Source organism: Protopterus annectens, chromosome 7.part0 (assembly GCF_019279795.1).
Source record: "Protopterus annectens isolate FY-2018-M chromosome 7.part0, PAN1.0, whole genome shotgun sequence".
NCBI classification, from domain to species: Eukaryota; Metazoa; Chordata; order Ceratodontiformes; family Protopteridae; genus Protopterus; species Protopterus annectens.
This window is the reverse complement of record NC_056739.1, coordinates 9,651,180-9,663,914: the sequence shown is the minus strand read 5'-3', so window position 1 is coordinate 9,663,914 and position 12,735 is coordinate 9,651,180. Positions and strand designations below refer to the sequence as shown.

Here is a 12,735-nt window from a genome sequence, read left to right as displayed (position 1 = left end):
TGGTTAGTAGATTTCAGCTCTGATGGGGTTGCTGCCAAGACTACTGGTGCCAAATGAGGAGATGAAACACACAATGGTACCAAAGGAAGGAGCAGTAAATAACATACCACACAAGGTAGCCAGTTTGTCTACCAATACATTTACTTCTACAGAACAAATACGTACATGTTTTTGTAAACCTGTTGTCCGGTCCTTTGGTTCTGTAACCGAGTCTTGGCTAAGTCTATGGGGAAAACACAGGTTACTCCAATGATGCCTGCAACTCCTCCATTGATGAGCTTTGAAGGCAGACTGAAAAAGATTAGAACACATTTAAATTCAAGAGTAATAAACTACAAACAACTTGTGTAATGAACTAAAACTGCCTTTTAACTTTGGCATAACATTTAATCATTCTAACAAAAATAAAATGCACAACGTAACACCAATAGAATATTTGAAGTTATTGAAAGAAAAAAGGGTATTTATCTGATCAAAATGACTGAATAAAGCTTAGAGCTAGTGGAGAATCACTGAAGCACTTAATGGCAGCAAGTTGCTTCACAACAATGCATGAGAGACGGGAGGAGACTGAGCTAGTCAGAGCTCTCACTGTTGTCATGGAAGTATTTGCCTTTGACTATCAGTCCATTTGTTCCCATGGATGGACAGGGCCAACCTAGACCTCATTTCGATGACTTAACTCACTTGCCATTAGTACCTGTATGTAAAGTTTCTTTTTGTAATCATTATTCATAACCTGCAACACACTTTCCCCAGAAATGTTAAGACCTGATCAACCCTGATACCCCTTCTTACAAGTACAGTATAGCATACCATCTCCAATCTACTCGGTATTATCACTAGAAATTTGTACGCTAAATTTGTCAGTAATTAATCTTTCCAAGATCATACCAACTGAACTGAGGTTAGCCAGCCTTTCGTTTTCCCTCAGTGAAATTATACTTCACCTTACATAAAACATCTTATCTGTAGTTCTCCACTACACTAAACATACACCACTGTAAAATTGGGAACGACCAACCAGAAATTTGAATAAAAAAGCACCCTTCTAACTCTTTACAACATTTAAAGACAGTCAACTCAAATTCAGCAATGCTGGCTAGTACACTGGTTTCTACATACTACAGTACCTACACTTTCATTATACACTGATAAGAAATGTGATACTTCACTACATTAACGTGAAACCACTTACGCTTCCTGACAGAGAACGCCAACACTGTAAATAAACACAATTCTCAAACAAATTTCTGACTTCTATCTGGACGAAAAAAGCAGTGCACTAAAACATACCTAATCTGTTTCTCGGCCATTGTTTGCAGATGAAATGAAGTACTGAACAGGAAGAGAAAGCAGTCTTAGAATACTCTGGTCTCGAGTTAACAAGTGGATGGAATAAGCCGGAATAACTCTTCAACGTGAAAAACTCCAGCCGATATCTGCAAAATTAAAAAAGTTAAAGTTATTAGACAAATTTTTCAAAGAATATAAAGATAACGGTCACACTCAGATAGAATGCAAAATGAAAAAGCCATCTCCTGTAAGAACTTTTTTATAGGTCATTCATTCAGTCGCTAGTTTGTCTCACACTCCCACTCTGCCTTGGGTGTAGTGACCAACTCTTGTCTGCTCTGTTGTACGTGCATTAACTATTCTGGAAATAAAGGTCATACTTTTCAAAATACGTGCATTTCCTACAGCAGTAGTACAATAAAAATGATTTCTGGCTTACACTGGTTATTGCATTTCCTAAAATGTCAGCTTTTGTGCATATGTATGTAGAAATTATATATATTTTGGTCTACATTATGTAACCGGGGGTTCCACCTGCGTCTCTTTCGGGCAGGGGAAATAGGTGCTGATTTAGTGTCTGCTTGAACCAGACACCCTTGGGAACACTGGTTGAATTTGGCTAGGCTTGTAAGGGCCATTAGCCTAGTAATTTCCTATGATCTCTTTACAAAGCATTTCCAGAAACAGACTACCAGGAAACATTCAGTTCAGTAATAATTCTGAAACATGCAGACTTAATTCACATCGGAAACCTAACTGCACTACCTACCTTACAAAAAAAGTCCCTGCTTATTCCAGATTACCATGTTAAAATTTAAGTCTTAAGTCTATGAAGAGAGATCCTAACAACTCAACAACTTCATAATTGCAGTCCCAAATTCAAGGATGACAAGGCTATTTTATTAAATGAGGGTGCACAGCACTTTGGATTCACAGTTTCAGATGGGGAAGAGTAAACCCTATCCTAAGTATATACAAACAAAAAGGTGTGATCCACCCACACAGGGGGTGCAGGGGAGAATCTGCCTTCAAGCAAAAAACAAAACAGTGAACACAAACAGGGTGCAGGCTTTGATAAGCAACTTTTATCTGTGACCAAAGCAGTTCTACAAACTGACCCCATATCCACTGTCCAAAGTGCTGCCACTGCATACAGGCTCCATCTATCTGCCTGAGTTAGTGGTAACTCAGGTGGCTGTACAAAACCCCACAGCACCTATCGAAAAGAGCAGGGGAAGTTCCTCGATGCCCTGGCCAAATCTCCCTTAGTAGTACAAATACACCTTGGGTCTCCCCACAGCAACTATCGAAAAGAGCAGGGGAAGTTCCTCGCTGCCCTGGCCAAATCTCCCTTAGTAGTACAAATACACCTTGGGTCTCCCCAAAAGAGGCTACTAGCCTAGTGGAACTAACCAAGTTAAAAGATAAAACAGAATATTAGAATACAACAAAGCAATATGCTACCAAGTCTTTTTCGGACAGGTCTTTAATGTTTAATTTACCAATCCTGCAGAATAGTCTAGCCCACTAACACTTACAGATTGTATTTCACACTACAGCAACCGCTTTTTCTACATTCAGACATCCGAAAGTAGTTGTGCTAAAAATTAACCTATACCCGCACATTTACTTATTCAAATGTATGTACAGAATTGCATGGCTATGTTGCACACACACACACCTTCTTATAATTCCCCAACATACCTAACACAGTTTCTTCCATCACAGACAAGTAATGTCTACGAACACACTAATGACATTTACACAGCATACAGTAAACAAAATCTTCCACATACAATTCTACACAAGTTTATGAAAACGATATATACACTCAGCTTTCATCGGGGATGCGAGACCTCCACAGTCACAGAACTGTGAACAAAGATTCCCTGAATTAAACTATACAGGAGTTATCTACAGCAGGATTTGACAAATTGTCCGTTCAAAGGGTACAGAGCTCTCTTTTACCAGTCAACAATACACAAATTCACAAGATTACATGTTATATAATGCACACACATACACTCCACAGCAGCCAACACACCTGGGGAAAAAGAAATACTCAGTAAGAGTGAAATACACCTCTCAACTACTATCTTGTAGCAGACCATTCCAGGAATGACACATGGATTTTTCACACAGGTGCCATCTTTCCAAGAGATCTACATTCAGGCACACAGCCTTCCCTTTGTGTGCATACATTTTATGTATGATATTTGTACAGATATTGTGTACGCACATAGGTAACTGAGCAATACAGGCAGTCACATTTAAACCTCAAAATCACCAAACACTCCAAAGAGTACTTACGCAAAATTTGGTCACCAGTGTTTGGAGCACTTTTCTACTTAAGCTTCTTTATGCGGGGTAGCAAGCACCCCCCCCCACTCTCAAATTTGTACACACCTCTATACCAACTCCGAGATGGACATACCTCAAAACAACGAGAAATGGCATCTTATACTTTGTTTATGCAAATGTGTGATCTTTCAGCCAGTCTTCGCATTTTGGGACTCGCTCTAATGGTCCTGACATTTCACAGTTAAAGAAAAAAATGCAGGAGTGTGCATACGCCCCACAAGAAAGCACACTATTTTGCATAGCATGTGCCCCCCATACAACAGAGCTTGCCAATAAGTTGTGGAACTATTTTACTTCTTCCCATGTATTCTTGAAGTTGAGAAGAACATACAATTACAGTTAGCTGTAAACCCAGCAGCACTCACTGAATCCTTGAGGCTTTGTTTTAATATAGTACCTCATAGGATGCGTGGAAGCAAGTCCTGCCTAAACCCCGCCCACCATTCAGGAATCGGTGAAGTCCCCCAGCTGTGAAAAGAAAGAACAACATTTTAAAAATTATTTACTAACTAATAATTATACTAAACTGGCTGCTTAGCTGCAAGTTGGACTTACTCGCTGTTAAGTCCCGGAATTCAAACTGTGCATGCTTGAGTTCTGGCTTAAGACAAAAAGCAGCCCAGATTAAGAAGAGAAGGCATCAGTATACAGATGCCCAGTCTATGCGGTGCAACCGCACTAAAGTGGAAGGGGATCGGACTGCCACGTATGCAGTCACGTACGCGAAGTGGATGGCTACTGATGGTTTCTCTCTTGCTCTTATTTTTCCCCAGCATGCAAAGCATGGGAAGAGAGCAAGAACTAGTCATCAGCGGTACTTTGGTTTGGACGAAGTTAGTTCGATCGGACAGTGACTATGTGAGTGACAGCAGCAGAGCAGTGCACCTTGTTTGACATGGCTGTTAAAACCTCCGGAGGATTTACAGTTCAGTTCTAACAGAAAAACACTGCAGCACTTTAGTATACATGCTTAACGTTTTCTACAACTGGAGGTAGGAAAGGGGCTCCCTTTTCTCCTCGCACAAAGTAATACACTGCTGTAACAGTGATACACTTTAAAGTGCATGTTGCATTCTATTAATGCAAGGATGCTGTAAAGTTATGAGGATTTTGTAAAGATATAATGTTTTTGTCGCCCTTGGTTATGTAGTGTACACACTATATCCAGCAGGACAGGTTACCCCCTCTTAAGAGGTGCATAGTTTTCAAACTGGGAAGGGGGCTATGTCAGTGTAAGAATGAAATGATTGGCTCTGTCATTTGGCTTTGCAAGACTAATATGTATTGGGGGTAAGCATACAGTCTCTGTGCAGCAAAAACTAAAAAAAAAAAAAAAAAAAAATCTATTACTTTAAATTGGCGATATTGTAGTTGAGGGCCTCACCACTTCGTTTCGCGCAGAAGTGGCTCTGTCATTTGGCTTCGCAAGACTAATACGTATTGGGGGTAAGCATACAAGCTGTCTCTGTGCAGCAAAAACTAAAAAATAAAATCTATTATTTTAATTGGCGATATTGTAGTTGAGGGCCTCACCACATCGTTTTGCGCAGAAGTGGGCGTGTCGAGTGACAACCCAGTCTGCATATTACTTGGGGTTTTCGGCAACTGGCAATAAATTCTACATTTCTTAACATTTTAGGTTGATTAAACTTAGTATGTGCATATCAAAGTTCAGTCATGCTGCAACATCCTGTAATACTTAAGACTTGAAGACTAACCCCACAACCGAGTAAAAGAAAGAAGCAGTTACACTTCCATACAATCGCGTGCTGTACTGACAGCACATAACCATTTAAAGTGTCAATATGAGATTTTGGGGACTGTTTTGACTATTAAAAGCACTGTGACAACGGAAACACTTAAATAAGAAGAAGCTATTACGCTGGATCAAATCCATAATTTAGCAGTTGGCAGTCCTCCAAGAAACTGAAATACCCTAAGGTCGAGAAAGTGTTTTCTGTTCAAATGTCGTTCATGCAAACCGGTAATTTACTTCAGTTTACTGTCCTATTACAACGAAGCACACTTTTTCTTCGGTTGTACATTAGGAGGGAATGCATATTCATGAATGACATATCACAGGGTGGGTTTTGCGAGGCCCTCAACTACAATATCGCCTTTTAATCTTAGAAGCATGGTTGGGGTTGATCCCACTGTAAGATAGCCCCACCCTTTTCTAGTTGGCTCCACACATTCAGCTGTCTCCTGCAGCCCCCCTTTGATTTGAAGTCACTAGACTCCACTGATTCATACCAATGGTGGCATGAATATTCAGGTCTAGGGCACCGTTAAAGTCAACCTTCGAACACTTATTTCAAGCATTCGTTTATTTGATACAGACCCGAATATTCATAGTCTATTCTTAGTCTACCCTTTTCCTAACTGTAGTGTGATCTCGGAGTTGGGGTATTTTATTGGGGGGGGGGGTCCAGAGGGGCACCATACTTGCAGTTATAGTGCTATTTCTGCAGCATTCCTTACTCGAACAAGCCTTATCGTAGCCGTGTCTCCAGTGGCAACTATCAAGTTTCATTACAAAAAATGAATTGATAATCTTAAAGGACGCATAAATTCAATTTACTGTATGCATGATCAACAGTCCAAGTATGCATGATGTCATGCTTAAATCTACATGGCTATCAATCGTGCATGTTTTCCATATAACACGCCCCTTTACCTGTCAATCACTAAACCCCACCCATGTCTGCACAGAACAGCCTTTTGGGGGCTGCTGAGGGTTCCTACTAGGCATTTTGGAAAACAGTACATCTATCACATATCTTTACCATTAGTATTTACTGAGCTGTAGTGTCCCCTTCAGCTAACATGCCGAATACCAGGTGAATATTCATGAAGCCAGTGAAGACATCACTACGAATCCCAAAAAACAGAACTGAAAGAGGCAGCCAAAACACGACAATAAGAAGCAGACTATTTAATGAACAAACATTCAAAACAAGGCCAAAGACTAAAAATTCAGTAAGCGCTTTCACATTCAAAGAGAATGCTTCATCAGACGGTTAACTGCTGACTTAATTGGTACCATTTAAAAGCTTTAACATTTCATTGTCAAGCCAATCGCTATTCGGCTCATGAATAAAAATATAATTCATCAAAAACCTTATAGATAATTCATTAAAAACATTTTTAAAGCATTTTAGCAAATATAATAATCTCTCATTTATACACATTATATATATATATATATATATATATATATATATATATATATATATATATATATATATATATATATATTATATTATATTATATATAAAAACAAAAAACATATATAAAAATCTGATGATCATGTGTATTGATGAATATAAAACCATATGTACTACGAACTATATATACATGTAAAAAATATTGGATATCTTTGTCATGACTTATAACATCTTTTTATGGGTAGCGTCATAAAAAATGGCATGTAACTATTTATTTATCCTTACTTAGAGTATAAACTACTGAGTATAGGACTATATATCTCTCCATCAACAATACATACTTTGTGTATATACAACCATATCTGATAGAAACTGTATATATATATATATATATATATATATATATATATATATATATATATAAACATACAGTACTAATAAATACTTATAACTTTTATCAAAAATATGAAGAAATTTTTATATGAACTAATAAGAAATATATGAACTAATAAGAAATAAATACATGACGACATAATATATATATTTTTTGTACATATATCGTGTTTTGGCTGCCTCTTTCAGTTCTGTTTTTTGGGATTATATGTACATTTGCTGCAGGTGAGGAGCATCTTCCTTGTCTTGGAAATTTTTTCAGTTTGCATCACTATGAATGTTGTTGTGTGACGCACAACCTTCAAAGAAGGTACGCCCATTCACGCATGTCTCCACGCAGAAGACGCTCTAGCTGAGAATCGAACCGGACAGCAACTTACTATGAGGCGACAACGCTACCGCAACACTACCACCGCGGCTTTAGTTTGCATCACTATGAATATTCACTTATTATTCGAACAGGAATAAAACAATAGCAGATGCCATTTTAATACAGTTTTTATGTTGGCAAAACAGTAAGTTAGGTTCTTTTTGGTGGTTGTGGGTATGGTTTGTTCTTTTTGGTGGTTGTGGGTATGGTTTGTCCTGCAAAATCTCGTTTTACCACAAAAATGTCCCAGTCTGGGCAACTAAAAGGTGGCAAGCCTAAAGTATGGTCACCCATTTCCCCACAATCGCCTCACAGTAAGACGATGCCCTGTTGATTCTCAGCTAGAGCGTCTTCTGTGTGGAGACATGCGTGAATGGGCGTACCTTCGTTGAAGGCTGTGCGTCAGGGCTGGCAACTCGGCACGTAAAAATCTGCTGCCAATCATAAGCGGACCAGAGTTCCACTGTGCCGATCCCTAACCAGGAAAAGCCAAAAGACGCAACAACATCATATTTTTATGAGGGGCAGGGAAGAAATGGTCGTTTGTGTACATTTCATATTTTCATATGTACGAGCAAATGAAATATGTAGATCGGGTTGTCACTCAATTTGCGACACGCCCACTTCTGCGCGAATCGAACTGGTGAGGCCCTTAACTACAACATCGCCGGAAAACCTGTCGATCTACAGTGAATCGTACTTCTCAATTTCCCATCTCCAAAATGGGAAACACTAGCCTTCAAAATATGAAACACACACCAACAGCCGCTTACTAACAAATTCAACTACGAAGGTCATATGACGGTTAAAATACATTGAATGTACTTTTAAAAAACTCTTAAATAAATTATTAATTTCTATTTACCATGAAAATCAGGGAACATTTTCCCCAACAATGGATGTGTGACGGACCCTTTCAATGTTGCGAGAACATGACCTTTTTGTAAAGACTCCAAAGGAGGCACATTCCTCGTAAAAGAAGTACACTTGAGATGTATTAAGAATGATATTTATAAAACACTTGTCTCTATTGTGTGGCCTCTTTTTTCTTTTTGGGATATACATAAATATTCCAACCCCCTCCTCCAAAAATAGCTGAGACCAGCTCAAAAACATACATTAACTTGTTCCTGCAAATTAGAGCGTAGTCTTGGTAACGGACGATCGAGGTCAATACTCATAACGCATTTTTGGGGCGTGGTTTCCGTGACAGACAATTAAGGTCTTTGAACATAAGAAAAAGTGAATGAATCAGAATCCAGGCGTTTCGTGAAAGGGTATACTTGGCAGCGGCCTGGGCAATTAAGCAAAGGCCGTTATGGCAATTCGATCCTCTCTACATAACATTTACTCCGGTGCTGTCACCTTGCAAATAAATTACTTTTCAACTGTACAGATTTTTGCAGACTGTCCACATTTCTGCCTCATATTTTTAGGCCGTTTTTCATAAAACAGTGATTTGCTAGCAAATCAAAGATTGAAGTTAGAAAATAATGAGACGTTGGGAGTTTCAGACTTTATACCCTTCAAAAAAAAATTCTTGCACATGCAAAACCTGTTATTCTATCGACTAAGTTTGTAAAAGCAATATTTAAAATGTACCCTTTTAGGGGGCCTTTGTCCAGACTTCTCGCACCAAGAGATCGAGAGATTATACTCTACATACAGTAGTGCGCGCTGTCAATAACCAAAGCGTGTGTACGTGGCATCCGTTAGAAGTCACAGTTACTGGAAGTCATCAATGTTGTATATCTACTTCCGTTAGGCGCTGCATTATAATTCCCAGAAAGCCAAGACATCACTTACCCATGAAAAAATAAACAAAAGCGCTTTACATCTAAAAAAATATGGACCATTACCAAAACTTAATAACTGAATCTGTTCTCATTACCAGATTACAGTATTAATGACTAGACTTGCCCGCCCTCTTTAATCCTCGACCGTGGAGGGGGCAGATAAAAAATATACCGTATAAAAATACACATCAAGTTTCTCATAAGGACAAATACAAACCCAACACTCTACTTAGCTCTATAGTGCACGAATACTTACTACATAATAATCTTCAAATATAACATCGCATGCAAATATCGAGTGCAAAAATAGCATAAAAATAATACAAGATCGCGTGATAAAAAGTAAAATCAATTTAATACATAACTCATCTGCAATCAAAATCCATACTACATACCTTAAAGTCAAAGGCTTCACTACCTTGTCACAGACAAGACAAAATTGACAACTGCTTACAACGCAGGAAAGTCCGAATACCACAAGCTCTGGAAGGTTCGTCTTTATTATTTACAGTAGGCGGAGTTACAAAAAGGGAGTAGCACAATAGTAGTCGTGCTATTGGTGCAGATTTCCCTACTTTGATCTTCTTCTCGATGTGTTGCACAGTGTACGTTTTGAATAACTTGTATGTACATTTTTAGCAGTTTTGAATTTAAGTTACATTTGGCTTTCTATTGTGAAACACTGCATACTGTTATGTACTATTGTGACTTTATAATGTTTTATTATTGCTATTTCAAGTTGCGATACAGAAGTCACCCCCCTTAACTCTACAGGCGTTCACATCCTCATTTCACAGAAGACCTAATCTAAGAGAACGTGGACCCTCCTGTCTTTAGAACCTGGGCGGAGCTTTCTGCAAAACCACGGATACAGAGCGTGATCAAAATTTTCCATTACACTCGTTTGGCACAAGGCTAAGTTCGACTCTCTTACGCTCCAAGTGGAGTTGTTTGTAACCGGGAGCTTACACTATTGTATCGTTTTAAGGAATCGTATTTGCTTCTAATTTAAGAAAAAAAAATTATTAACTGGGTGCCACCTTATATTAGTAGGTGTTTCAGGGTCAAGATTAAATGTCATTCAGAAAATGTTATGTTAGTATAAATGACCGTTGTAAAAATTAGAGAAGTGAGTATTGTGTGGTTTAAAGAGGAGCGTTAAACTTTCCAAAGTCCTTCCAGTTTGTAAGAATTCAGACGCATATCCCTGGACATGCTTCTTAGCCTAACCACAGTGTGTTAACACTACCTCTCACTTGTGGAAGAATACATGGGAAAATATGCAACAGTTTTAATTATGCAGCTCACAACATGGTTAATAAGAATTTGTTTCATACTTGAAAAATTGATTCAGTATCATTTTGCAGTGGTATTTGATGTTCATAAAAATTGAGCTGTGAATGTGTGTCATATCCTTTCAATGAGGAGCAGTATTACACATTTTTTTAAGAGTCAAATGATCAGCTAACATTGTATAAAACAACTTGTCTGCGTCTTTCGGCGTTTCCCGGTTAGGGGTCGCCACAGCGAAACTCCGGTCCGCTAATGATTGGTAGTGGATTTTTACGTACCGGGTTACCAGCCCTGACGCACAACCTTCAATGAAGGCACACCCCATTCACATATTCCTCCGCACAATAGACGCTCTAGCTGACAGTCGAACGGGGCAACGTCTTGTCATGAGACGACAACGCTACCACAGCACCACTACTGCAGTACATAAAACAACTTGTCAAATATCAGTCCATTACCAATTACTCAAATGTTACTGTAACCACGACCTAAACTGGCTCATGATATCCATTTTTCCCGGGTAAATCAGAAAAAAAACTTTTTTTTACTACAGATTACCTTGTACACAAATTTAGTTTTAGTTAACTAAAACAAATAATAAACACCATTATACTCACAGACTGTCATCATACTTATAGACTAGGGTTGCCATCTTTTCAGATACCCAGAGTGAGGCATTATTTATGAAAAACTAAAACACACAAAATGATGTAATTGCAATTCTAAAAGACATACCCTGTTCGCAGCCAGTGCAAATGACTGGACTTCAGTTTGCTGTCAAAACAAAAGCTCACCCTTATAGAAGTGGCGCTGTTTCAATTGTAAACTGTTTTATGTGACTGTCAGAGGAATCTCAGGACAGATGCAAAATAATTGTGTTATGCAACTGTTAGAGGAGTTTTAGGAATATTTATGTCCTTAAATATCAAGACATTTTTTATGTTAAAACAATAAACCTGTTTTGAAAAAAAATATCAAGACATTTGCAGTTTTTTTCCTCGGGTTACAATTGCTTATATAGGGACTGTGCTGCATAAAGAGAGACAGGTGGTAATACTATTCCAGCTTTTCTAATAATTAACATACCCACATCATATTCAACCTCTCAGCGACCACTTTCTCATCAACTTTCCTGTTAAAAAACACAAACTTCAGACTACTCACCACTAAAATCCAAATCTAAACAAAGAAAGTGAACTGGAAGCCACAGACTGGGCCCCAGTTCTGCACTGCTCCACACAGTGAAACAGCAGCCAGCTTATTAGCATCCCTCCTTCAATGCTTGAAAGATGGCGGTAATGGAGAACACTGGACTGAGATTGTGCCTCTGTGTGACGGTTGAAGTGTTATGGCAGAAGTGTAGTTGTACTCATGCACTGCTATGACATTTTTAATTACAATCTCAGACACAATTTCTCAGTCAAGTGTTCTCCATTATCGCCAAAAATAATGTCATCCCTCCTTAGAGGATGCAACTTAAGAATGTACAAGTGTGTGTGTGTGTGTGTGTGTGTGTGTGTGTGTGTGTGTGTGTGTTAATGGTGTTTGTTGAAGACTTGCGAGAGGGCCTATATGATCATTCCTCAGAAAGATGTGGTTTGTAATACATCATACGCAATAAATGAAAAAAAAAAAATTTCTAATGTGCCCAGATTATGACTGCACACTGTGATTGAAAATTGTCTCAAGCAATCTATTTAATCTACAATATACCAGTCTATGAACACAGAAATTGGGGCACACCTCTCAAATGTTGCCAGTTCTGGGTTAAACATTTAATCCGTTCCTTCAAAAATCAGATTTTATAAGAAAACGCCGTTGGTTACCACCACCAAATAATGATAATCAGGCTATAATGGAGAACAGTGGACAGAAATGCAAATAACAAAACACAATACAGAAACTTTATCTGAATGAAACTGCAAATGGTCTGCTGTGTTCAGTGTACTACCCCTGTAAACAAAATCATCAATAATGGAGAATACTGAACTGAATGTAACTATGTTTGTATTCATAGCTGCAAATTACACTCAAACCAGTGTTCTATATTATCATCTGA

At 38.4% G+C, this 12,735-nt stretch overlaps 1 protein-coding gene across 1 annotated transcript in view; it reads right to left on the bottom strand.

Annotated features, from left to right (window-relative positions):
- Positions 1–10,127, bottom strand: part of LOC122806214 (mitochondrial glutamate carrier 1-like) — a 67,065-nt gene extending 56,938 nt beyond the window's left edge. The window contains exons 1-3 of the mRNA XM_044076442.1: positions 9,779–10,127; positions 1,297–1,442; positions 166–291 (exon numbers count right to left, since the gene is read on the bottom strand). Coding sequence (XP_043932377.1) covers positions 166–291; positions 1,297–1,316 — 146 coding nt within the window. The 5' untranslated portion in view covers positions 1,317–1,442; positions 9,779–10,127. The remainder of the gene's footprint in view (positions 1–165; positions 292–1,296; positions 1,443–9,778) is intronic.
- Positions 10,128–12,735: the final 2,608 nt, after the last annotated feature.